Genomic DNA, 22,784 nt, shown 5'->3' with positions numbered 1-22,784 from the left:
AGCTAGATGGACAAGCTTCCTATATAGTCCAACACCCCCTGGGGGCCATCGCCCCTGGCTGAGGTAATGAAAATCCTGTTAATAGGATCCTACCAATGCTAGTTCTACTCAGAGAAGACCTGTTGAAATGAATGGGCATGGCTAGCTTACCTCCATGAATTCCAGCAGCTCTGAGTAAAGCTCAGCTGCTTACAGCCCTGCCATTTTAGAGGCTCCCCCACAGCAGAAGCAAGATGGAAGCTGTACCTATATAACCAGATTCTGCTCACACCCTTAGCGCTTGCTGATTATGAATCCAGTCCCCCTCTTCACTGCGTCCGGCAATCCTCAGAGCTTACCCTCTTCGACTCCAGTGACAATAGAGGCAAAGTTGTCATCTAAGAGGATCATGTCAGCAGCCTGCTTGGAGACGTCAGAACCGGCAATGCCCATTGCCACCCCAATGTCTGCCTTCTTCAGGGCAGGGGAGTCATTCACGCCGTCGCCTGTTACAGCCACAATCGCACCCTATTGGTGTGGGGAGAGAGAGAGAAATGCACATTCAGAGCCAGAAGGCGGCCCAAAAGGCATCACCTGTGGGGAAGAGAGAGATGGGCAATCACCCAGCCTCTCCATCCAGGGATGATTTCTGTGGAAAGAATGGCAGTGGGAAGTGTTGCCCGTGAGCCTGCAGTGGGGTATACTGGTACCTCAGGTTAAGAACTTAACTCGTTCTGGAGGTCCGTTCTTAACCTGAAACTGTTCTTAACCTGAGGTACCACTTTAGCTAATGGGGCCTCCCACTGCCGCCACCGCGCAATTTCTGTTCTCATCCTGAAGCAAAGTTCTTAACCTGAGGTACTATTTATGGGTTAGCGGAGTCTGTAACCCGAGGTACCACTGTATATCATAAGCCTTTCTCAGACAGGTTTCTGGCTTTTTAAAATTGGTCATATAAGCTTTACCAGGGACACGGGTGGCGCTGTGGGTTAAACCACAGAGCCTAGGACTTGCCGATCAGAAGAACAGGCTGGGTGATATTTTGGGATGAAGGGTGTCATTGGCAACCTTAAGTTCACACAAACGTTCAGGTGTTCCCAAAATGCTACCAATGGGAGCCTGTGTGTGTGTGTGTGTGTGAATATCTCTTAAGGCACCTGCAAAATATCTCAGCAAATTTCCCTTCGAAAACTCACAGGGCATGAGAGACCATTCGCTCCTCCTGCTCAGTCCCTGTTTGCGCCAGCTCAGCCTCTCCTACATGCTGACTGCGGCGGCCATTTTGTGTTATGTCACACACACAACGGCAGCCATTTTTTGACCGGTGCCCACGGCACCTTCCTCAAAATTCCAAATGTGCCCAGTGGCTCAGAAAGGTTGGCAAGCCCTGCGCTAAAATGCCTCGGATTGTGCTGTTTCATAGAGGCAAGTGGGGAAATCATAAGGCTGAAAGCTTCCCTGTGAGGCAACTCCCTCCACATTACCAAGCCAGCCAAAGACCAAAACGCTAGCCTAGAACTCTTCTCCCTGAGTTTTCTATGCGCAGGGAGATTTGGTAATGCATGGCTCCCCGCTAAGAATTCTGGGAGCTGTAGTTTGCCCAAAATGCTGAGAGTTGTTAGGAGACCTCTAGTCCCCTCCCAGAGCCACAATTCCCAGAGTTCCCTGTGAAGAGGGAGTGTTAAACCACTCTGGGAACCCTAGCTCTGTGAGGGGGATAGGGGCCTCCTAACACCTCTTAGCATCTTAACAAACAACACCTCGCAGCCGGATTAGTTGGTTGTGCTCTGTGGGGCCAGTTTGAGACTCTGCCGGATGCCCTTACCTGTCTCTGGCAACCTTCCACAATGATGAGCTTCTGCTGCGGGGACGTACGGGCAAAGACAATTTCCGTGTGGTTCTGCAGAATCTCGTCGATTTGCTCTGCGCCCATGTCTTTCAAGTCGGTGCCATGGATCACACAGGCTTTGGCATCTCTGGGTGGGCAAAAAGACGGCGTCAAGGTGGTAGAAGATGCAGCTGGTCAGCCATACTCAGGGCGGGCCTCACCATGAGAGGAACCAAAGCGCCAGGACAGAAACCTTCTGTTACAGAAATGTGAATATCCTATAGAAGCTCAACGAACCAGGCAGGATAGGAAAAGTAAAGCAACTAGCCAGCCCGGGACCTGTACTATAACTCCCATCATACCCAATCATTTGCCATGCTGGCTTGGGCCAACGGGAGTTTTAGTCTAAAAGGGCTGGGGGAGGCTGATCTATGATCTCTTGTGGGGTAGCAATTGAGCATTGTTTTGCTATATTCTCATTCCAAGCAGCTCCAGTGAGATATCTCCACTGTGGGCTTAATCCGGCTGAGCAGTCATTCCTTCTCTCCTGGGAACTGTAGTCCTCTGAAGGTCCCCGCCAAACTGCAAGTCCCAGAATCCTCGCACAGGGAGGGGGGCAGGGGGAGAGAGCCATAACAATTGAATAAGGTACATTTGTATTGTAGCTAGAAGGCGTTGGATGCCCTAATACCATGTGGTATTTGCCAAGCCGAGATCTGCTTAAATGCATGGAGCGAACCGTCTCACGATAGGCAGCAAAATTTAATAATAATAATAATAATAATAATAATAATAATAATAATAATAATAATAATTTATTATTTGTACCCCGCCCATCTGGCTGGGTTTCCCCAGCCACTCTGGGTGGCTTCCATAGAAACCAAAAATACACTAAAATATCACACATTAAAAACTTCCCCAAACTGCCAAAGGCAGGCCACCACAGCTTTCTTTGTTCCTCCCTCACCCCAGCCAATGTTCTTCCAAGTCTCCCTCCTCATCTCTGCCTTGGAAGAGTTATCTGCTTCTTGCGACATCTCCCCTGCCTCATTATGTTTGGCTCCAGCCTCTGCCCCCCCCCATACACCCACACACCTTGACCCCTCTCACCTGGGGTTGACCTGGCTGACGGGGATGTTCAGCCGGGCAGCAATGTCTTCCACGGTCTCGTTACCTTCAGAGATGATGCCCACACCTTTCGCAATGGCCTTGGCTGTGATGGGATGGTCACCTGTTACCATGATCACCTGGTGGGGGAAGAGTGATGGTTACCAAAGGAGTCCCAGTGTAGGCAAAGGAGGAGGCTGGCTAGCTAACTAACTAACTCACCTGGTCCAATCCATTCCATCCTAAGGGTTTACAGGGCAGAACAAGGGGCCCCTGGGGAGGCCTGGGTGGTTGCCAGCATGATACCAGTTCCTTCCTGGTGCCTCTCTCAGTATGTATCTCAACCCTGATACAAACCCAAGGTGCCACAGCCTTGCTGGCTGCCATTTAGATTAGCTGCTCTGATGTCACAGAAGGCCTGGCAGGCCTCAGGCTAATCAAGTGACTGCTCAGAAGCAAAGGAAACCCTCTGATGGGCAAATTTTGTCAGGGCTAAAAATTGGCCGCTGTTTCTTTCATGCTAAAAGAATTAAGTCAGCATGAGTCCGCGGCCTACAATGACTCACGCAGCCACTCACCAAATTGTACCTGTATATATAGAGTGGTCAATGTTAGTGTGGGTTGGTTGGATGGTAGAAAGCTGGTTGCGTTTGGTGTGTGTAAAAGCTGTCTGTCGTGGTTGGAGAAGAAGAGTTTTTAAGAATAAAAGCAGAAAATACTCTGCAAGGATACTCTTTCTCAAAGACTCTTTTGTGCCAACTAAGGTCTGAGGACTAGGCAAAGGAGTAAAAAGGAGGTCAGAACCTTTACTTTTTTCAATCACTGACAAATTTGAGATTTGGGAAATGAATGAGCTGCTTATAAGACACGATTGCCCCTCCACAGAGAAAAGGATCTCAAAAGAGCTGCAGCACTCCAGAGGTGCACTCTGCAGTGGTCCAAGCACGCCTTCCCGCAGCAGCCAGTCAGTTTGCTTGAGGGGTAGCTGAATTTTAGCGCCTGGCACCCACAACTCAGTTTCAAGGCAAGCGGCACGGCATTACCTTGATGCCAGCGCTTCGGCATTTGCCCACAGCATCGGGCACAGCAGCGCGGGGAGGATCAATCATGGACATGAGCCCAACAAAGCAGAGGTTCTCGGTGGTAAAGTTGACATCGTCGCAGTCGAAGGCAAACCCTTTGGGGTACTGTTCCTCGGGCATGTAGAAGTGGCAGAAACCTGGAGGGTGAGAAGGAGGCAAAACCCCTCGGAATATGCCCTTTGGGTGCTCTGTCGCCAGGTGCTAACGAGAAATGAAGGTGTTTTGCATGCAGAAAGTCGCAGGTTCAATCCCTGTCATCTGCAGGAAGGGCTGGCAACCCCCCCCCTTCTGAAATCCTAAAGAGCTGCTGCCAATCAGAGTCTGCAATGCTGAGCTAGATAGACCAATAGTCTGACTCAGTATAAGACAACTTCCTATGTTCTTATGGAGTCAGGAGTGCGTGCAGGAGCCAGGCCCTGTGACCAGTAGGGCTTCACAGGACTGGGGCCTTCCTAAGTTTGTTCTGGAGAGGCAAGGCACGGCCACACAGGTGAGTCTGCTTGGTAACTCTCAGCACCTGGTGGCAAGAGCTAGGAAGGGATATAAGGTCAGCATTTCCCTTTGGCTCTTTGCCACAGCAACATGTTTCCTGCTTGGGCTTCTTGCTTCCTGATCCTCGGACCTCAGCTTCTTGACTCCTTGCTTCTCAACACTCAGACCCTTGACTTCATGACTCCCTACTTCCTGACCCTCTGATCCCTGGCTTCTGGACTCTCATGTGTGCTCCCACCCCGCCATCTTGCCCCCGGTCCCAACGTCCTCAGCTGTGACTTCAATCACCCATAGACTGGACTGTGGCATATGGCCTCTTTTTTAAGGAGCTTGAGACTTCCAATTCCATGGGCACAATTCTTTATGCACTCGAAAGCTGCTGGTGCCCAGAAAACCCAGGCTTGGAAACTCTGGGTTACTGCTGAGCTCAGCAGGCTTCTTACTGGCACTGTAGTGGCTTCTTAGTCTCAAATGAAATTTGGCCCACAGCCCACCTGCATCTCACATTCTCCAGCCCTCTTCCCATCTTCACCCAGGGAGTCCATTCCCCACACCTCTCCGCAGCCATGCGTACCTAGCACCCTCTCGCCAAGACCTCCCAGCTCCAGGTAGGCATTCTGGAAAGCTTCTTTCATCTCCTCGTCAAGGGGCTGTTCTTTGCCTTGGAAGAGGATGGTGGAGCATCGGTCCAGGATGCGCTCAGGTGCGCCCTTCATCACCAGCAGGTAGCGGTTATCGTTGGGGTCTTCTGTCTCGTGAATCGAGAGCTGTGGGACAGAGGAAAAGAGAGCGGTAGCATTCCCAGATCCTACCCGAGGTGCTATTTGAAGACAGTGCACCACGTAGAACCAACCCGTATCTTAAACACAAAATAAGGTGCAAAATTATTGACTGCACCACTTCAAACGTTTTTAAATTGTTGTCCGTGTAAAGACGTTCCCTGCATGTAGTAAGCTAGTTCACCAGCAATAAGGGCTATGGAGAAACTGGATAAGAGGAGACTGAGAGGAGGTACGATAAAGGTAAAGGTAAATGGACTCCGACCGTTAGGTCCAGTCGCGGACGACTCTGGGGTTGCTGCGCTCATCTTGCTTTACTGGCCGAGAGAGCCGGCGTACAGTTTCCGGGTCATGTGGCCAGCATGACTAAGCCGCTTCTGGCGAACCAGAGCAGCGCACGGAAACGCCGTTTACCTTCCCGCCAGAGCGGTACTTATTTATCTACTTGCACTGGCGTGCTTTCAAACTGCTAGGTTGGCAGGAGCAGGGACCAAGCAATGGGAGCTCACCCCGTCACGGGGATTTGAACCGCCAGCCTTCTGATCAGCAAGCCCTAGGCTCTGTGGTTTAACCCACAGTGCCACCCGCGTCCCTCCAGCAATAAGGGCTATGGAGAAACTGGATAAGAAGAGACAGAGGAGGTACGATAGCCATCTTCAGATATCTAAAGGGTGGCCACGTGGGAAACAGAGCAAGCTTGTTTTCTCCTGCTCCGGGAGGTAGGACCCAAACAAATGGATTCAAGTTACAAGAAAGGACATTCCAACTAAACATCAGGAAGAACTTTCTCATGGTAAGAGCTGTTTTACAGTGGAACTGACCCCCTCCAGAGATGGTATCCTCGCCTTCCTTGGAGGCTTTTAAGCAGAGGTTGGGTGGTCACCTGTCCTGGATGTTTTAGTTAAGATTCTTGCATTGAAGTAAGTTGGACCAGATGATTCTCAGTGACCCTTCCGACTCTACGATTCTATAATTATGTACTACATTTCTGTGAGTAATGGAGTGATAGGGTTTTGTATTTAAAATAAAAATGAAAATTGGGAGAACATTGAATCCTACGTCCGCAGTCTAAAGTGGTTTAGCAATGAATCTTCCCTCCCAGGGAACTCTAGTACAGTAATTGTAGCTCTTTGAGGGGAATAGGAGTCTCCAAAGCACCTCTCAGCACCCTTCACAAACTATAGCTCCCGGGATTCTTCAGGGAAAGTAATGGCTGTCCAAAGTGTTATAACAGAGCTTTAAACATATGGTATGGCTGTGGCTCTTTTTAATAAATTGTTCAGGCCACCCGTACAACACTCCTGGGGCCCAATGCTGCCCACATGCCTCCAGCTGACCTTTCTTATTTCGGAATATTCTGGCTGTGTAACAATACATCAGCTGGTGGCTGGTTTATTTTTACCCTGTCTGTTCAGCTAGAATCCATTACAAATTTCTGCAGAACTAGGTTAGTGTGAAGCGAGACAGCTTCCATGTTTGATGATCCTTGGGATAGCTCTGCTGGTAGTGCTGGTTGTGGGTTCAAGCCCCACGTTGGGCAAAAAATTCCTGCATCGCAGAGGGTTGGGCTAGATGACCCTTGGAGTCCCTTCCGACTCTACAGTTCTGTGATTCCATGCAGCGGCGTAGCGTGGGTTGTCAGCACCCGAGGCAAGGCAAGTAATTTGCGCCCCCTAACCCCTAACCTGCCGCCGCTGCCAGCTTCTTCTTGCTGCTGCCTGGTCTGGTCTGGTGTGGTTCTCTCCCGCGCTCAGCGCTGCGCTGGGCGGCCGCTGCACTGTCCCTCCCCCAGATAGTCCCTCGCTCTCTCTCCGCACCGCACGCCTGGCACCCACCCCCTCCACAGTGGGCGGCGACCCAGCGGCTCGGATCGGATTCGCACAGCCAGCACTGCAGTGAGAGAGAGTGAGTGAGCCAGGTAGGGGCAGAGAGCTGCGAGTGCGAGCGCGACCCCCCCAGGTTTTTTGCGCCCGGTGCGGCCAGCCCCCCCTGCACCCCCCATGCTACGCCACTGATTCCATGATGTAAATTTTGGGGGATGAACATTCAACTGTCCATGTTTTCCCCTGCTCTTTGGTACCCAAGGCACTTGGTGATAAAAGTGCTTTGATTTCCCCCATTCATTTATATCTGGATACCATGACGATCAATGGCCAAACTCAACTGATCTGGGCAAGCGAGGCTTACATGAAGCCCTGCTGGCGCGGCAGCCGACATGACGTAGGGCCTCAGATTATGGTGATGGGCTGTTAGATGCATCACAGGGCATAGCTGCTGGTTCCACTTTTGGCTTGGGCAGAGGCAGGCCTCAATTTACCTTCCTGGCTCCAGAGGGACTTGTTCACTGAGGCCAATCATTCCGGACTGCTGGCCAGAGGGAATCCTGACTAATCCTCTCCAGCTGTCGTTTAAAGAGGCAGGATTAAGGCTGATGGGCCTGAGAATCCTGGAATGGGGAACTGTATTGGGATCACTGACTCAGTCCTCTCCATGGGAACTGTGGAACACAATTTAGTGGCTAGAATCAGACCCAGGATGGGATCCTCACTCCCCGTTGCAGAGGAGTGTCAGGTTTCTAGGAAGAGTCATCACAGCCTTTTAGGATCTTGGGGGGGTGAGGTGGGGTGGGGCAGTTCTGCTGAGCTGGAAGATACATATGTCAGGCACAGCTATCTGATCAATCGTGGGGGGCAGGAGAAGAGACTTCCTTCGGCTGAGGAGTAGCCAGAGTTATAATCTCTGGCAAAGTCCCGTGTGTTTACGCAGCTCCCTTTTCACAAGCTAAGATCTGATCGTTGTTCTCACTGATAGATCCTGCGTTCGCCGGCTTCAGTGTCACATGGCCACGGCCTTGCCACAAACGAGAAGGTTATAGAATGTTATTGTATTTGACTTAATAGTTTTTGGATTGTCATGAAAAGTGAAGGTCTGTTTTGCAATGTCACAAGATCATTTTGAATATGAGCAAAGGAAATGAGCCTGAGCCTGAGGGAAAGTATTATACCAGCCATTTTGGAGTGAGGTGAAAAGCTACGAAGGAAAATTCTAGAAGACAGGACCGTGGGAAGATGAAGTTCTAGGGCAGGCATAGGCAAACTTGGCCCGCCAAATGTTTTTTGAGACTACAGTTCCCATCATCCCTGACCACTGGTCCTGTTAGCTAGGGATGATGGGAGTTGTAGTCCCAAAACATCTGGAGGGCAGAATTTGCCTATGCCTGCTCTAGGGTGTGGATGACTTGCATTTATAGATGAATAGGAAGAGAATATTGGGGAGAAGGTTCTAGCAAATGCCATCAAATCTTGAAGAGCAGCTGTGGAGTTTTATTAATGTTGCGGCTCCCCACTCAAGGAATACCACTGCCTTTTTCAAGCGCCCTGGTACAGGGAGATATTCTGTTAATGTGGAATGTCACCTTGCCCTGGACCTCTTGGCATAGCTGACACCATTTTGAGGGTTGACAGGGCCACCCTGAGACATCTATACCTGGTATTTGTTGGTGGAGTTGAACGGGATCTCAGCCACTTTCTTGTTTTTCTCCCTCATCAGCTTGACGGATCCAGACGAGAGCTCAATGCACTTTAGCAGGGCGGACTCAGAAGCATCTCCTGCCACGTCACGCTGTGAAGAAATGGAGGCTCTTTTAAACCAGGGAGGCAGCCATTTCCATCTCTCACAGTGCCCCCCTCATCTACCACATTCCTTTGCTTGGCAGAAGTCACAGCAATCTTTTGTAACCTCTTTCCCTCACGGCCACCCTCCATATCTCACACACTTCAGACTGTCAACCACGAACGGTACTATTTTCCAGAACAAACAAATAGATTTCTGTTTTGAAAAGCTTTCCTAATTGAATGATCTCTGCCATGGGTGGTTTTGTATTGTTTTTAAATTTATCTATCTGATGTTATTTTCTGTGTTGTTATCGAATCTCGAACATCACCTTAAGATGTGTGTGGAAGCTGATACATAATAGTAGAATTATTATTATTATTATTATTATTATTATTATTATTATTATCACTCAGAAAGGAGATGAGAGAAATAAGGACACCCACCTTTAAACCTAACTACGCCAAGGGCATCTTGGTCTGAAATAATATTCAGCATAGGTCCAAGCGCCACCCCAATACCTGACTTTTCACCTCCCGGCTTAGACCCAACTATGGTGTCCTTCACATTCTCTCATGGTGTCTTGCTCTCACCTTGAGGATGGGCACATTTTCCTGACCTCCCTTGAAGACAGCTCGGTTGCAAAGCCCTGCAATGTGGGACAAAGCCACCCAGGTAGCAGAACTCTTGTCGAAGGCCGTGCCTACAAAGAAGGGAAAGTCAGATGAAAGGACTGAACAGCAAAGTTCTAAGCTGAGGGAGGAAATGGAACTGGGCTGTAGAACCAAGGCCGCATCCACTCCATTAAAATACTACGATGCTACTTCAACAGTCATGATTTACCCCAAAGAATTCTGGGAATTGCAGTTTGCTAAGGGACGCAGGTGGCGCAGTGGGTTAAACCACAGAGCCTAGGACTTGCCAATCAGAAGGTCGGCGGTTCGAATCCCCGCGACGGAGTGAGCTCCCGTTGCTCGGTCCCTGCTCCTGCCCACCTAGCAGTTTGAAAGCACATCGAAGTGCAAGTAGATAAATAGGTACCACTCCAGCAGGAAGGTAAACGGCGTTTCTGTGTGCTGCTCTGGTTCGCCAGAAGCGGCTTAGTCATGCTGGCCACATGACCCGGAAGTTGTATGCCGGCTCCCTCGGCCAGTAAAGCGAGATGAGCACCGCAACCCCAGAGTCGGCCACGACTGGACCTAATGGTCAGGGGTCCCTTTACCTTTAAGGGTGCTGAGAGTTGTTAGGACACTCCATATTCCCCTCACGGAGCTACAGAATTAACAGTCAATCCCTCTTCACAGGAAACTCTGGGAATTGTAGCTCTGTGAGGCTCTCCTAACAACTCTTAGCACCCACAACAAAACACAGTTCCCATAATTCTTTGGGGAACTGGCTGTGAAAGCAGCGTTCATAGCGCTTTAAATTTATGGTGCAGATGTGGCCTGAGAGGAAATTGGGTGAGGAGAAAAATCTAGAGAGACAGGAGCTGCCCCATTTCACAATGCCTCACACAAGAAGATGCACCGTGCCAACTTCTCATCGCACACCCCACCCCAAGACCAACAAGGGGGACCCTTCTTGCCCTCACCAGACTGGTCCTCAGTAGTATCAGCCTCGTGGATCTGGTTGTCGAACCACATGTGGGCAACGGTCATACGGTTCTGAGTCAGGGTCCCTGTTTTGTCTGAGCAGATGGTGGAGGTGGAGCCCAGGGTCTCGACGGCCTCCAAGTTCTTCACCAAACAATTCTTGCGGGCCATGCGTTTGGCTGTCAAGGTCAGACATACCTTGAGGGGAGAAACACGAGTCAGAGGTGGTTAAACCACTTTGATTTAAACATACTAGGGCAAGCTGGAGGTAGGGATTTGCCACTTTGCGTGGACTTAAAATGCCATCTCTCTCCCCACAAGATCTCCAGCTGCAGGCCTAGATTGCCTTCTCCGTACTGCTTCCTTGAGAACATTTACAGCCCCAAGTTACTTACGGTGACCGTAGCAAGGAGCCCCTCGGGGACGTTGGCCACAATGATGCCAATGAGGAAGATGACAGCTTCCAGCCAGCTGTAGCCCAGAATCAGAGAGAGGACGAAGAAGGAAACCCCCAAAAAGACAGCCACGCCGGTGATCAGCTGGATGAAGTGCTCAATCTCCCTCGCAATGGGGGTCTTGCCAACTTCCAAGCCCGAGGCGAGTGTGGCAATTCGGCCCATCACGGTGCGGTCCCCTGTGGCGATGACCACCCCGCGTGCCGTGCCTGGTGAGATGAGAGACAACTCAATGGGCACCATGGATTCCTACCAGGTTTCTGCCAGTTTAATGGTTGCTACCACCAACACCCCCCAAAAAAAAGAATCTTGAGAACTGTCGTTAGGCAGAAGAGAGAGAGAGAGTTAATTGGTTAGAATAAAAAAATTACACCCTGCTTGATTGTTAAAAAAGCAAACAGCCCTACCTCAAAGCAGTTCCCAGAAAGTTGAAACAAGAAAAAATTGCAGCTCTACTTTAAACTGTACCAAAGTTAAAATTCTAAAACAAATTAAAATGACCTCTACCTACTAAACATCTGGGTAGGCTTGTCTAAACAAGACCGCTTTTAGCAGGCACCCAAAAGAGTTCTGTGAAGACCCCTGCTTGAACTCAATGGGCATGGAGTTCCCAAGGTTAGGTGCAGCCACACTTAGCGATCAAATGCGGAAGGGGTCAAATGTGGCAACTGTCGTTGCGCCCATTTCGCTGATCGAAGCAACTGATTTGGGTTCATGCAGCGCAAGGTGATCTCATAGGTAAACTGGTCCCAAGTTGTTAAGGGCTCCATATACTAACACCTTGAGCTTGGCCCAGTAGCAGATGGGCAACCAGTTAAGGTCTCATTCCCGCCAGCAACCATACTGTTAAAAATCCCTATTTCCCCTTGCAGAACTACAGTTCCCAAGGTTCCTTGGAGAAAAGGAAGGGGCATTAAGCTAACTGAGGGCTATCGATGTGAACAGGCCCTCCATCATAGCAATGCGACCCTCTGCGGGTTTCTCCCAGGCGCTTCTCCAACTGCTTCCTATACACACTCACATCTGCAGATAAAACTCTGGCTGTACCTTCTACACAGTTGGTAGAGAAGAAAGTGATGTTCCTTGTCTCCAGAGGGTTGTCATGTGTGCAGTCAGGAGATCGCGTCTGTGGCTCTGATTCACCAGTCAATGAGGAGTTGTCCACCTGGAGAGAAAACACTGCACATTTAGTTCTTTTTCCCCCCTAAGGAAGTTCTAAAAACTCAGTTCTAACTTCGATGTGGAAATTCACATGTTAGATTTCCAAATTCTCAAAGGTGGTATGTAATAAATTCGAGGCTCTCAAAGTCTGACTTTCAAGATTAAGTTTAAGTTTTGGCTCTGAAGCACAGCTGCTTCATATATTATGAAATTCCGGCAAAGGTAAAGCCCAATGCATTGTGAAGTTCTCATGTTTTAAAAAAACAAAACCCCAAACAAACCAAAAACCTTCCCTTCATGGTTTTAGGGTAGCAATGTGGATTAAGCAATTTAAAAATATTGGCTCAAAATATGTGCCACTGACTAAAGCAAGTTGCAGATTTTTTTATAAATAAATAATTTTTACAGCAAATACATATGCAAACTAAGATGAGCCACAGTTGTTTTAGATCAGGCACCCCCAAACTCAGCCCTCCAGTTGTTTTGGGACTACAGTTCCCATCATCCCTGACCACTGGTCCTGTTAGCTACGGATGATGGGAGTTGTAATCCCAAAATATCTGGTGGGCCGAGTTTGGGGATGCCTGCTTCAGACAGATATTCCCCTTAGGGAGAGAGACAGAGGGAGAAAAGGGGAGGCTTCTTTAAGAGGATGCCTCATGCATTATCTAAAATAAAGCAATTTTCTTCAGAACCATTTGGGTTTTCTTTTTCTTTCTCTTCATGCCTATCTAGGCTCATTGAATTAATTCATTGACTCGGCTGTTAAATGGACCAGCACAGCTCTCACTGGAAGTGCAAGAACGGGGCAACGTTTGGTTCAGAATGGGAGAAAACCAATGGCAAAAGACACCGGGATGATGGTCCCGGATGCCTGTTGAGAAGCAGAGGGCTGGAGACACTGGTGTGGATGGTATGGGGAGGAGGGCAGATCTCACCTTACAGCCATGAGCCGAGATGATCCTGAGATCCGCCGGGACCCTGTCGCCCCCTTTCACCTCTACCAGATCGCCAACCACCACATCTTCGGCATTGAGCTGCATCTTCTCGCCTTCCCGGATGACCAGGGCTTGCTGCAGGGTGAGAGAGGCAGGCTCAGGTAGGTAGGCAGACATTCTGGGTTCTCGGCTACTGGCACACAGATCCCCTAAAACACATCACCTTAGAGCATCGTCTCCAAGAGAGATGGAAGTAATAGGGTTATCACTCATCTTGTTAAGACTCATCACACACGTAGCAACCTGTAAAGGACCCTGCCTATAACAAACAGTACCAGTCTGCAGTGGATCATTAATGTGTCATTTTATTCACACTGGGGCAGGGTTGTTTTTGTACTTCTCTTCCCATTTCACAGGTGGGAGACCCGATGTCCAAAATGCAGGTGTTATCTTGTAGTTCATTGTGAGATATTGCTATCACTACTTGACATAGACAAAGTGGAATCTGGTGGGCCATGGCTAGGCCTGATGGGACAGGGGTGGTGGAGCCAGGATGGAACCCTAGAGTGTAAAGGCTGGAGCCATCATTGCAGCTGGAAGTTCATGCATCAATCCTGGCAAAATCTCATGGGCCATGGGCAAAGTTTGGAGTTCAGTTGGAGCGAGGGTTTCACACCCTGCTATTGGTTACCTGCTGGTAGGACTCATAGGATGGGCCCATGCAATTCACTCAACTCTTTGTTCCTCCTCTCATACCTGGGGCACCATGTTCTTGAACGACTCCATGATCTTAGAACTTTTGGCTTCTTGGTAGTAGGAGAAGCAGCCGGTGATGATGACGACAGCAGCCAAGACGATACCCAGGTACAGCTGTACAATGGGCAGAAGCAGGACGTTGGCATGTCAGAAGCTGCATGGGGTCCCGTCCCCTCTGCCTTGCCTCCCTGCTCTGTCCTCCATGCCCCCACCCCAGATGCCATCCCCCCAGAACTTACATTGTCTCCTGCTGGGTCGTCCTCAGTTCCTGCCTGGATGCCGTAGGCCAAGAAGCAGAGGATGGCACCGATCCACAAGAGGATGGAGAAACCCCCAAAGAGCTGACGGCAAAACTTCACCCATTCGGGAGTGGTGGGGGGCGGGGTGAGTGCATTGGGGCCATCTCGGGCCAAGAACTCTTGGGCTTTGCTGTGGGTCAGACCCTGAGAGGGGGAGACAGGCAAAATAAAGACACCCATGCCCTACTGAGCCATCCCCACAAAAGTGCTGCTGGGTCTCTGATCTGCCACCTGCTGCACACCCACCCATCAATTTAAAGCACACAACTTCCCTCCAGAGAATCCTGGTAACTGTAGTTTGTTAAGGGTACTGGCAATTATAGCTCTGTGGGGTGTAAGCTACAGTTCCCAGGATTCTTTGGGAGAAGCCATGTCCCTAAAGGCATCCTTTTTCTTTCTTCATTCTGCATAAGGCAGGCATAGGCAAACTCTGCCCTCCAGATGTTTTTGGAACTACAACTCCCATCATCCCTAGCTAACAGGACCAGTGGTCAGGGGTGATGGGAACTGTAGTCTCAAAACATCTGGAGGGCTGAGTTTGCCTATACCTGGCATAGGGCTTCCCATACTTTTGTGTCAGGTTCTGCTTTAGAGGCTGCAGCACCTCTGAAATTATTAGCTTTTGAATAATCGGCCATTTTATTGGCTGTTGATTGGCTATTGTCTGCTGGTGATTGATTGATTGATTGATTGAATGGATGGATGATTGATAAAGCACCTAATACTGCTCTGTTCATCCCGCCCCCTCAATTCTACCTAGAAAATAAAGATCAGCTCCCATCCAGCAGGGTCGTTCTGTTCCACATAGGTAGCTACTGCCCAGCTCCCTTGCTGGCCACCTCTGCCAGCCACCTGTTTCCCCCACATCAATACCCCACTAGCCAGGAAGGCCAGGCAGCACTTGCCAACCCAACCCTTAAGAAAGCAAAGTTGAGCACCACGCCTTGAATGAAATCAATGGCTTCCTTCACCTGCACACAGTCTGTGTTGTATTTCCGGCACACTTCTTCAATGGACATTTTATGCTCGGTCTGAAAAATGCCAGAGAGAGAGAAAGAGGGAGAGAATTAGGTGGTGTCTCCACTTACTGCCCCAGATCTCCTGCCCCACAAATGTCCTCCCTACTGCTGCGATGTTAGATGCCCCAGTCTCCACTGCAGCACCATCTACTGGTCAAGAGCAGGCCGCACATGTTCCTACATCTGCACTGCCTCCCCAGCCTCCCCACGCTGTGCCAGGCCATCGTCTTACCATCGCCACCTCCTTCTTAAGATCATCCAGATCTCGGATCTTCTGCTGCGCTTTGCTCTTCTTCGGCGAAGAGTTCTCATCGTGCTTGTCTTGCGTGGTTGCCACGCGGTAGCTATCTGAGCGGCCGTACTATTTGAGGGAAGAGAGGAAACAGAGACAAGGGGGTGAAATGCCACGCGCTAGAATTCCAGCCCCTAAAGCAACACCGTTATCGGTGCAATCGTTTCACGTAGACCGCAGTGTAGAAGCATCCCACCCCCAGCGATTTGTGTATGGAAGCAGCTCCCATTAGCACCCAAAGGTTCAAGAGTCCTTATCGTCAAAAGAAACGTCTCGTGTGCTCCATCACAACCACTGAGACCAGCCAATAAATCTCTCCTGGCTATATGTCAGGATGGGGGACCTGTGACTTTCCAGTTGTTGGTTTGGCTACAATTCCCATCTTCCCTGACCACTGACCATGCCATAGGCTCCCTGCTATATATGAAGAGTCCATAGAACAACAAGGTATTCCGCAAGACCTAATTCACACACACAGCATAATTGGTTTATGGAACACAGTAATCTCCACTAGCTTGAACAGAAGGATTAGAGAAATTCACAGAGAGCTATCGGGGCCTATTAGCACTGGCAGATAAATGGAACTTCGGTGTTCAGGAGCAGTTTATCTCTGATTCTCAAATACCAGAGCTAAACAATAAGCTATCACCTTCATGCTTTGCTTGTGAGCTTTAAGGAACATTTGTTGGATCAAAACGCTGGATTAGCCGGCTCCCACGGTCTGCTCCAGCAACGCAGTTCTCCACAGGCTTAAGCAGACATTGGCCTAAAACAATTAATACTATATTTTTATCTTTGTCCTTTGTTTAATCCACTTACTGGTTTTTATTGGGTTGTGGTTTTAGTGTTGTTGTCTCTCTAGAAATTCAACTAACTAAATGAAGCCATTCCTTCTTCCTCTTTTAATTTGTGGCTTTCTCTCCCTGCCCCCCCCCCACTGGGGAATGACGAGACATTTTGACTGCCATAGTTCTGTCACTAGGAGAAGATGGAAGAAGCCCTGCAGGGCTCCTGTAAGGGAAGTAGGAGACCCGGAAGAGGGTCTTGCTAAGGAGCTGGCTAAGGCAAAGCTCAGTGACAGACCATGTGTTTGGCATGCAGAAGGTCCCATGGTTAGTTCCTGGCACCTCCAGTTAAAGGTTATCTCAGGACAAAGAGCTGGGGAAGCCCTCTGCCTGAGACAATACTAGGCTGGATGAACTGACCCGGAATTATGCTGCTTTGTCTGCTGATAAACTGCAACTGCATCTACAACAGCATTTGATGAGCGTTGAGCCCTTTGGCCTTCCAGGATCCACATACGCACTGCTGTGCATCATGCCGATCTGCGCAATCAGAGCTGCGCATGCGTTCCCGCTCAGGGGTTAGTTTGTGCTTTCTGAGGGCAAACCGTTGAGCCCTGCACACATGGTCTCAAAGACGGCGTCAGAAATCGCACCCGTGTTAGGTGCCTTGGTAACGGCACACAATGTAACCCACTGCATGCCAGATTTCGAACCCAGCGTATCAGAGGAGCCTGTTTCCATGCATGCATTTCTGGGGGTGCACATGATCAGAGCATCACGTGCTTGTCTGATGCTGCTGTCATGCAAGGACTATGGCAATGAGCTCTGAGATGGAAAGATCTCAGCTACTGAACTCACTGGGTAGTCCTGGGCAAGACACATGCTCTCAACCTCTCAGATCTTTGACTAGTCTACCTTACGGGGTACGGAGGAGCATAACTGAAATATTATATGCAGAGTGCACCCTGTCATACATGCACCACAGTGCTTTTTTATATAGAAAAAGAGGTGCAGGAACTCCCACTCTTTTTTTGATGGACAACCCAGATGTCAAGTTTTTTAGGGGGGAGCTCCACCTGATCGCCCCACCACTGGCATTGCTGCAGCCAAATTACAACATCGCCTCTGTCACACAGCTTTGGCTGCTGTGCTGATATACAGCTTCTGGTACGCTACAAAGAGGTGGCAGAACTCAATTCCGGTGAGTTATGACTTAATAAAAGCCCTGGCGCACCTCTGGAACAGGTGCAGTACTGCATGCTTCTGAGCATGCACAAAGCGCCTTTCCTTCTTCACTAGGGAATAGAAACTAATGCACATGGATTTTTGGAGCATCAAGAAGAGCTTGAGGCCTAAGGTCTCTTCCTACAGAAATATCCTATCCTTTCAATATCTTCAGCAAACAGAATTGGTAGTTGCCAGGGAGTTCCCCACACGAGGTCATCACTAGGAGGTTGAGATTTGCGAGATCTCCCATTCCGCCCTTTGCTTCTTGTCTATGCCCTTGACCCATCTGAGATAGAACTTCATCTGGCCAAGGGAAGGAAAGCGACCTGCAGTTGTGTGCAGACTGTACTTCCCCCACCCCAGACGCTCTTTTGACCAAGGTTCTTCTGCCCACCTGCATTCTTCAGTGAAGCAGGTTTTGTAGGATTCCCCATTTCAAAAAACCTGCAGAACCTGTTTGACTCTGCGCCATGGCAGGACAGGGTGGTGATGGAGTCTGCCCACCACAAGCAACAGTGGTGGTCCCATCATTCCACCTTACACGTCTCTGAAAACCACTATCCGAACACAGCTCCACACTGTCTTCCTTCTCCAGGCCCCATCCTAGAAGATGATTCACTAAGAACTGAACAGGGTGAGAGAAAAGAGGTGTGCTTTCTGAAAAAGGAAGGGGAATCTATAGGCTTGTGACGCAGTTTCATCTCTAAAGTCTGGCCTGGCCATTATCCACATAAGAGGAGGATGGAGGGAACCTAAGTGCAGCTAAGGCCCAAGGCAAATATTCCATGACCTTGACTGACTTTGAGATGCCCTTTGCCAGAAGTGCTGATGAGCAAAAAGCTTGGGCCTTGATTTGTGACTGAGAGTGGGATTGTCCTCCTGCCGGTCACCAGATGGCCGTTCAGGGTGAGGAAACCTCAACAGAGGTCCTCATTCACACATGTCCCTATCAGAACATCCATGGCAATTCAAAGCGTTGGCAGAAAGCTGAGATGTTTGGAAAGAGCGGTATACAACCTGAGAGCAGAATATATGAAGCATGCACACCCTTAGACATGCTAATCAGTATACATGCACATGTAGAATCCCCCTCCCCCACACACAAAATGGCGAGGCTGACATTTACAGATATTCACATGTACTGAGGCCCCAAGCCACCAAGGGCCGAGGCAGGCATGCGATACACTTAGAAGCCCAGACAAGTCTCTCTCTTGCATGTGCAACCATGAACAAAATATGCACAGAATCACAGAGAAAGAAAAAGAATGCGTTCTCATTGCTAGCCGAACCACCAACACCCCAATGCTTTTCCAATGTGCTTTCCTTCCCAGTATGCAGATATATGCAGTTGAATATACATGCCCATTTCCGGACTAGTTGTGTGCATGAGAGTGGCACACACTGATGTCTACCAGATTTCCTACAGTGGAGAATACTGCAGTCTCACACAAGGTGTGTTCCCCCCCCCCCAAGAGACCTGGAAAGCAGTTGGTGGGGCATGTGGTTAGAATGCAATACTGTATTCCCCGGGCAAATTGTCCCAACTCCTTGATAAGCTCAATGGTTGAGAAAGGAGAGTTTATAAGCTCCCACAGTTGTCCCTTAGGGTGTTTTTTTTTGGGGGGGGGATGTGGCAGACTGCAGTACAGAGAAGAGGAAACCATCCTTCCTCCTATAACACTAGTTATAAAAAGAGGATGTCCCTGTGGACCAAACCTGCTGATGTATTTCTGAGAGATGGCTAAAGGCAATTGGTTACTCTGAGCTGGAGATAGGGGGCTTTTGTGGAGGGGCGTGCCTGGCTTGGGGGGAGGGTCTCTGAGCACCCGGCACCCGGCAAGGTGCCCGCCGGCCTCCCCAGCTCCATCAGGCCTGACCGCCACCCCCATATTCTGCAGCGCTGCGACGGAAGGAAGGGAGAAATCCCTGGCGTGGTGCCAGCGCTGCAGCAAGGCTCACCAGCCGCAGAGCCCTGTGCCAAATGAGGAGGAGGAGGAAGAGGCAGATGAAGAAGGCTAGCAAATGCAAATCCCCGGCCAAAGGGACAAGACACCTTCCGCACCCTCTGGCTGCCTTTGCAGGGCTCCGGAATGAATTCCTGGGGAGGGAGCGACTGGGTCAGGGTGACCCAGGCAAGAGGAGGCAGAGGGGGGAGAGGCTGGCCTGGGGAGGAAGGGGGAAGAAAGAGGGTGTCTCTCCCATATAAAAATCAGAGGGAATACATTCGTCTGGCTTGGGAATCCCTTTCTCCCTAGGCCCTGAAACTCCCACAGCCAAGAAATGAGGGGTAAGGAAGCAGATCTAGGGAGCCAGCTGCGTTTTCGTTTTCCTTTTCCAAGGCCCATAATATATTAAACAAGGCCTAGAATAACCCCCCTCTCTCTGTCCAGCTTCTCTTTCTCCCAGTATTTCCTACCCACCACCCACCCCCACAAAAAAAACCGCCCTTCCTCTCTTTGCTGCAGAGAGACGCTGGCAACGAGAGCTTGCCTCTCTCCTTATCCGCAGACACCAAATATAGGAGCCTGTAAAGGGGACTGGAGGGAGCGAGGGCGGGGGGGGACCTCATGTGGGAGGGGGAAGCAATGGAAGCAGAAGGGGAGGCTGAGCAGCCATCAATCCCTCCCCCTCGCTTTCTCTTCAGGGGGAAAAGAAAGCTTAATAATGGTGCGTCCCCAGCTAAAGAACCCCGTTCCCACTCGAAGGTCCTATGCATTTTCCCCTCCCCATCCTGTCTCCCCCCCCCCCGCCTCGGTTCCACCTCTCCCCTTCCTGCTCTTTGCAAGGTTACAGCTGCTGCAATGGTGCCCTCTCTCTCCCCGTCTCTTTGATGTGCCCCCTCCCTCTTGCCAGAAAGGAAGGCGGATTAGCTGCTCTCTGCCCATATGCTTACCCTCCTCCCTCCCCCCCCCCCGCTCCCCGCAGCCACACACACATTCACAGACAAGAGTGCTTGTCTTTTGGAAATCCGCGCCATCATTCCTCTGACCCCAGTCTGTTTCTTTCTCCTCTTGCATTCCCTCCCCAGCCCCCAGCCCAGCCAAAGATAGGGACGTTTAATGCCAGATTCCCCACTCTCCTCCCGCTGGGAACCATCAGGAATTTATTTGCGCGTAGAGGGGGAATCCTATCCCAATGTCTCCCGTTTATGTCTCCCATTCCTGGTGATGATCGAGGCGCAAGGGGTCTAGAAAGCACCCCAGCTCCGTTCCTCCGGCCTCCTCCGTTTCCAAACAACATCCCTTTGCTGGATGTTGCAAAGGCTAGGAAAGGTGGCGTTGCGGGGGGCGGCGAATATGAACAGGAAAGGTGACCTTCCTAAATGAATTTCTCTGTCACTGGACGCTCCTAGGACTGTATTGCTAAAGGACACCAAATGGGCAAAGTATATTTCTAGGTGGGTGAGAAATTTAAATAATAATAATAATAACAACAGCATATGTTGATGATAGAAGTTCAGAAATAGGGGGACGGGTGCGGGTGAGTTTCTTGTTTGGGCCCCCCCCTCTGGCGCCACCTACACAAAAAGAGGGGGGCTGCTGCTGCTGCTGCCTTCTGATGCCGCAGCCCCCACTAGCACCTGCCCCCCCCGTCCAGAGGAGAGAACAGCTCCTGAATATCAATGAGGGGGAAATAACAGCGCCCTCCTCTCCCGAGCACCGCCTTTGGGTGCCTGGCCATCATTTCCTGTGCTTTCCCTTTCTTCGCTCCATCTTTTTCCATTCCTCTAAACCTGCCTCTCCTTTTCCCCTCTTCCTCTCCTTTGCTCACCATCTCTCATCCTCCATTCCTTCCTCCCTCTCTCTCTCTCTCTCTCTCTCTCTCTCTCTCTTTCTCCCCCCCACCTCCAGCCCAATGACTCATCCTTTCTCCTTCATCTCTCCATCCGGCGCTGACATCTTGTCACCCATGGGGAGGGAGAGATCTGCCTGCCATTTCCCTGCCAGCCCCTTTCCCTCCCTCTGCAAGGTTTTATCATCCCCTTCCGCCGCCCCCCCCCACCAAGAAATCCAAGCCAAAAAAGCGCCCCAAATTCCAGACACCCCTCTCCAAAAACATAAACCCAGGAAGGAGAGTCTCGATTCCTAAGGCTTGGATCTCACATCATCATCACCAAATCATGAATCTCGCTGCGCGGACACCACTTTCCAATGGATGATAAGCTTTTTGTTTATCACAGCACAGCTAAAAATATGCCCTGAACTGTCAGGACGAGATCCGCACATCCAAGCGGATGCGGTGAAGGGAAGAGGGAGGGACGCAGGGGGAAAATGGTCTCGCAGTCCTCGCTGTCTCCAAGGACAAGGACAGAGATGTGCTGCGTGTGTGCATGGAGCCGGCAGAGGGGAAAAGAAGGTGACCGGCAGGGTGGGGGCGGAGGGTGCTTCATACGGGTACCAGCTCCTCCGTTGCAGAGGGACACATGCGCTCCCTCCATGCGCAGACACATACAAATACATGCCGGGGCACACCGCACAAAATCATGATCCATAGCGATCCACGGGATTAAGGAGTCACACGGGCACCGTACACGAGTGCGCATAGACACATCTGCGCGGATTGCACAGACTTTTCCCTGCTGTGTATGTAAAGCGCAAGCGAGCAGAATTCTAGGTATGTGTCATCAGGAGGTGGGTGAGAGGGAGGTAAGCCAGCGGCAGATACAGGGATGGCGCGCGCGCGCGCGAGAGAGAGAGATGCGGATGTACAGCGTCGTGCGCACGCGGCCACACGCGTGCATGCAATGCGGGCACGGAGGCGTGTTTCGAAGCGCAAGTACGCAACACAAGGGCACAGCAAGGCTGCCCATCGGTATATACAGGTGCAATGATGCGCAGAAACCCAAAGGTGTGCTGAATCAGGGGGTATTGCTTCGCTACACAGAGAAAGACACAAAAAGAGAGGAACGCGCTACTTACCCCCATGTTGGCGGCTTGGGCGTCTCAGTCTGGATGACCCAGACTCCCCTGGGGGTGTCTAGCAGGCAGGCAGGCAGGAGGATGGATGGATGGATGGAATGGGGAAAAGAGAACGAAAGAGAAAGGGAGAGAGAAAGAGTGAGACAGACAGACAGAGGGGAGAGGAGGGAGCTGCCTGCGCCCCAGCCAGGGATGCTGTGCCCACGGCTGCCAGGCGCGGAAGGACAGAACTCGACGCACTCCTGCCGCTGCTGTCTGAGCCGGGGCAGCACAACAGCCAATCAGCAGCTCCTCTCCCCCTCATGCACCCACCCCGACCCACCAGCAAGCCCCGCCCCTTTTACTGCAGAATTCACCTTGCCCAAGGTGGGGAGAGAAGGGGCAGGGGATCCCCCAAGCCTGGCCTGCACAATCTGCCCCAAACCAAACCGGTTGATGGGGACCCTCAAAATCAAAGCGCGC

At 50.6% G+C, this 22,784-nt stretch overlaps 1 protein-coding gene across 1 annotated transcript in view; it reads right to left on the bottom strand.

Annotated features, from left to right (window-relative positions):
• Nucleotides 1-22,568, bottom strand: part of ATP1A3 (ATPase Na+/K+ transporting subunit alpha 3) — a 34,047-nt gene extending 11,479 nt beyond the window's left edge. Inside the window, exons 1-16 of the mRNA XM_083515780.1 lie at nucleotides 22,323-22,568; nucleotides 15,332-15,460; nucleotides 15,052-15,111; nucleotides 14,021-14,224; nucleotides 13,782-13,895; nucleotides 13,026-13,160; nucleotides 11,974-12,091; nucleotides 10,867-11,135; nucleotides 10,471-10,669; nucleotides 9,473-9,582; nucleotides 8,754-8,888; nucleotides 5,063-5,255; nucleotides 3,958-4,133; nucleotides 2,918-3,054; nucleotides 1,805-1,955; nucleotides 339-507 (exon numbers count right to left, since the gene is read on the bottom strand). Of these exons, the coding sequence (XP_083371906.1) occupies nucleotides 339-507; nucleotides 1,805-1,955; nucleotides 2,918-3,054; nucleotides 3,958-4,133; nucleotides 5,063-5,255; nucleotides 8,754-8,888; nucleotides 9,473-9,582; nucleotides 10,471-10,669; nucleotides 10,867-11,135; nucleotides 11,974-12,091; nucleotides 13,026-13,160; nucleotides 13,782-13,895; nucleotides 14,021-14,224; nucleotides 15,052-15,111; nucleotides 15,332-15,460; nucleotides 22,323-22,328 (2,305 nt within the window). The 5' untranslated portion in view covers nucleotides 22,329-22,568. The remainder of the gene's footprint in view (nucleotides 1-338; nucleotides 508-1,804; nucleotides 1,956-2,917; nucleotides 3,055-3,957; nucleotides 4,134-5,062; nucleotides 5,256-8,753; nucleotides 8,889-9,472; nucleotides 9,583-10,470; nucleotides 10,670-10,866; nucleotides 11,136-11,973; nucleotides 12,092-13,025; nucleotides 13,161-13,781; nucleotides 13,896-14,020; nucleotides 14,225-15,051; nucleotides 15,112-15,331; nucleotides 15,461-22,322) is intronic.
• Between the last annotated feature and the right edge of the window lie 216 nt (nucleotides 22,569-22,784).

Source organism: Podarcis liolepis (genome assembly GCF_965112155.1).
Source record: "Podarcis liolepis genome assembly, chromosome: 7".
In the NCBI taxonomy this organism is placed as follows: domain Eukaryota; kingdom Metazoa; phylum Chordata; class Lepidosauria; order Squamata; family Lacertidae; genus Podarcis; species Podarcis liolepis.
This window is presented reverse-complemented; position numbering and strand designations above follow the sequence as displayed.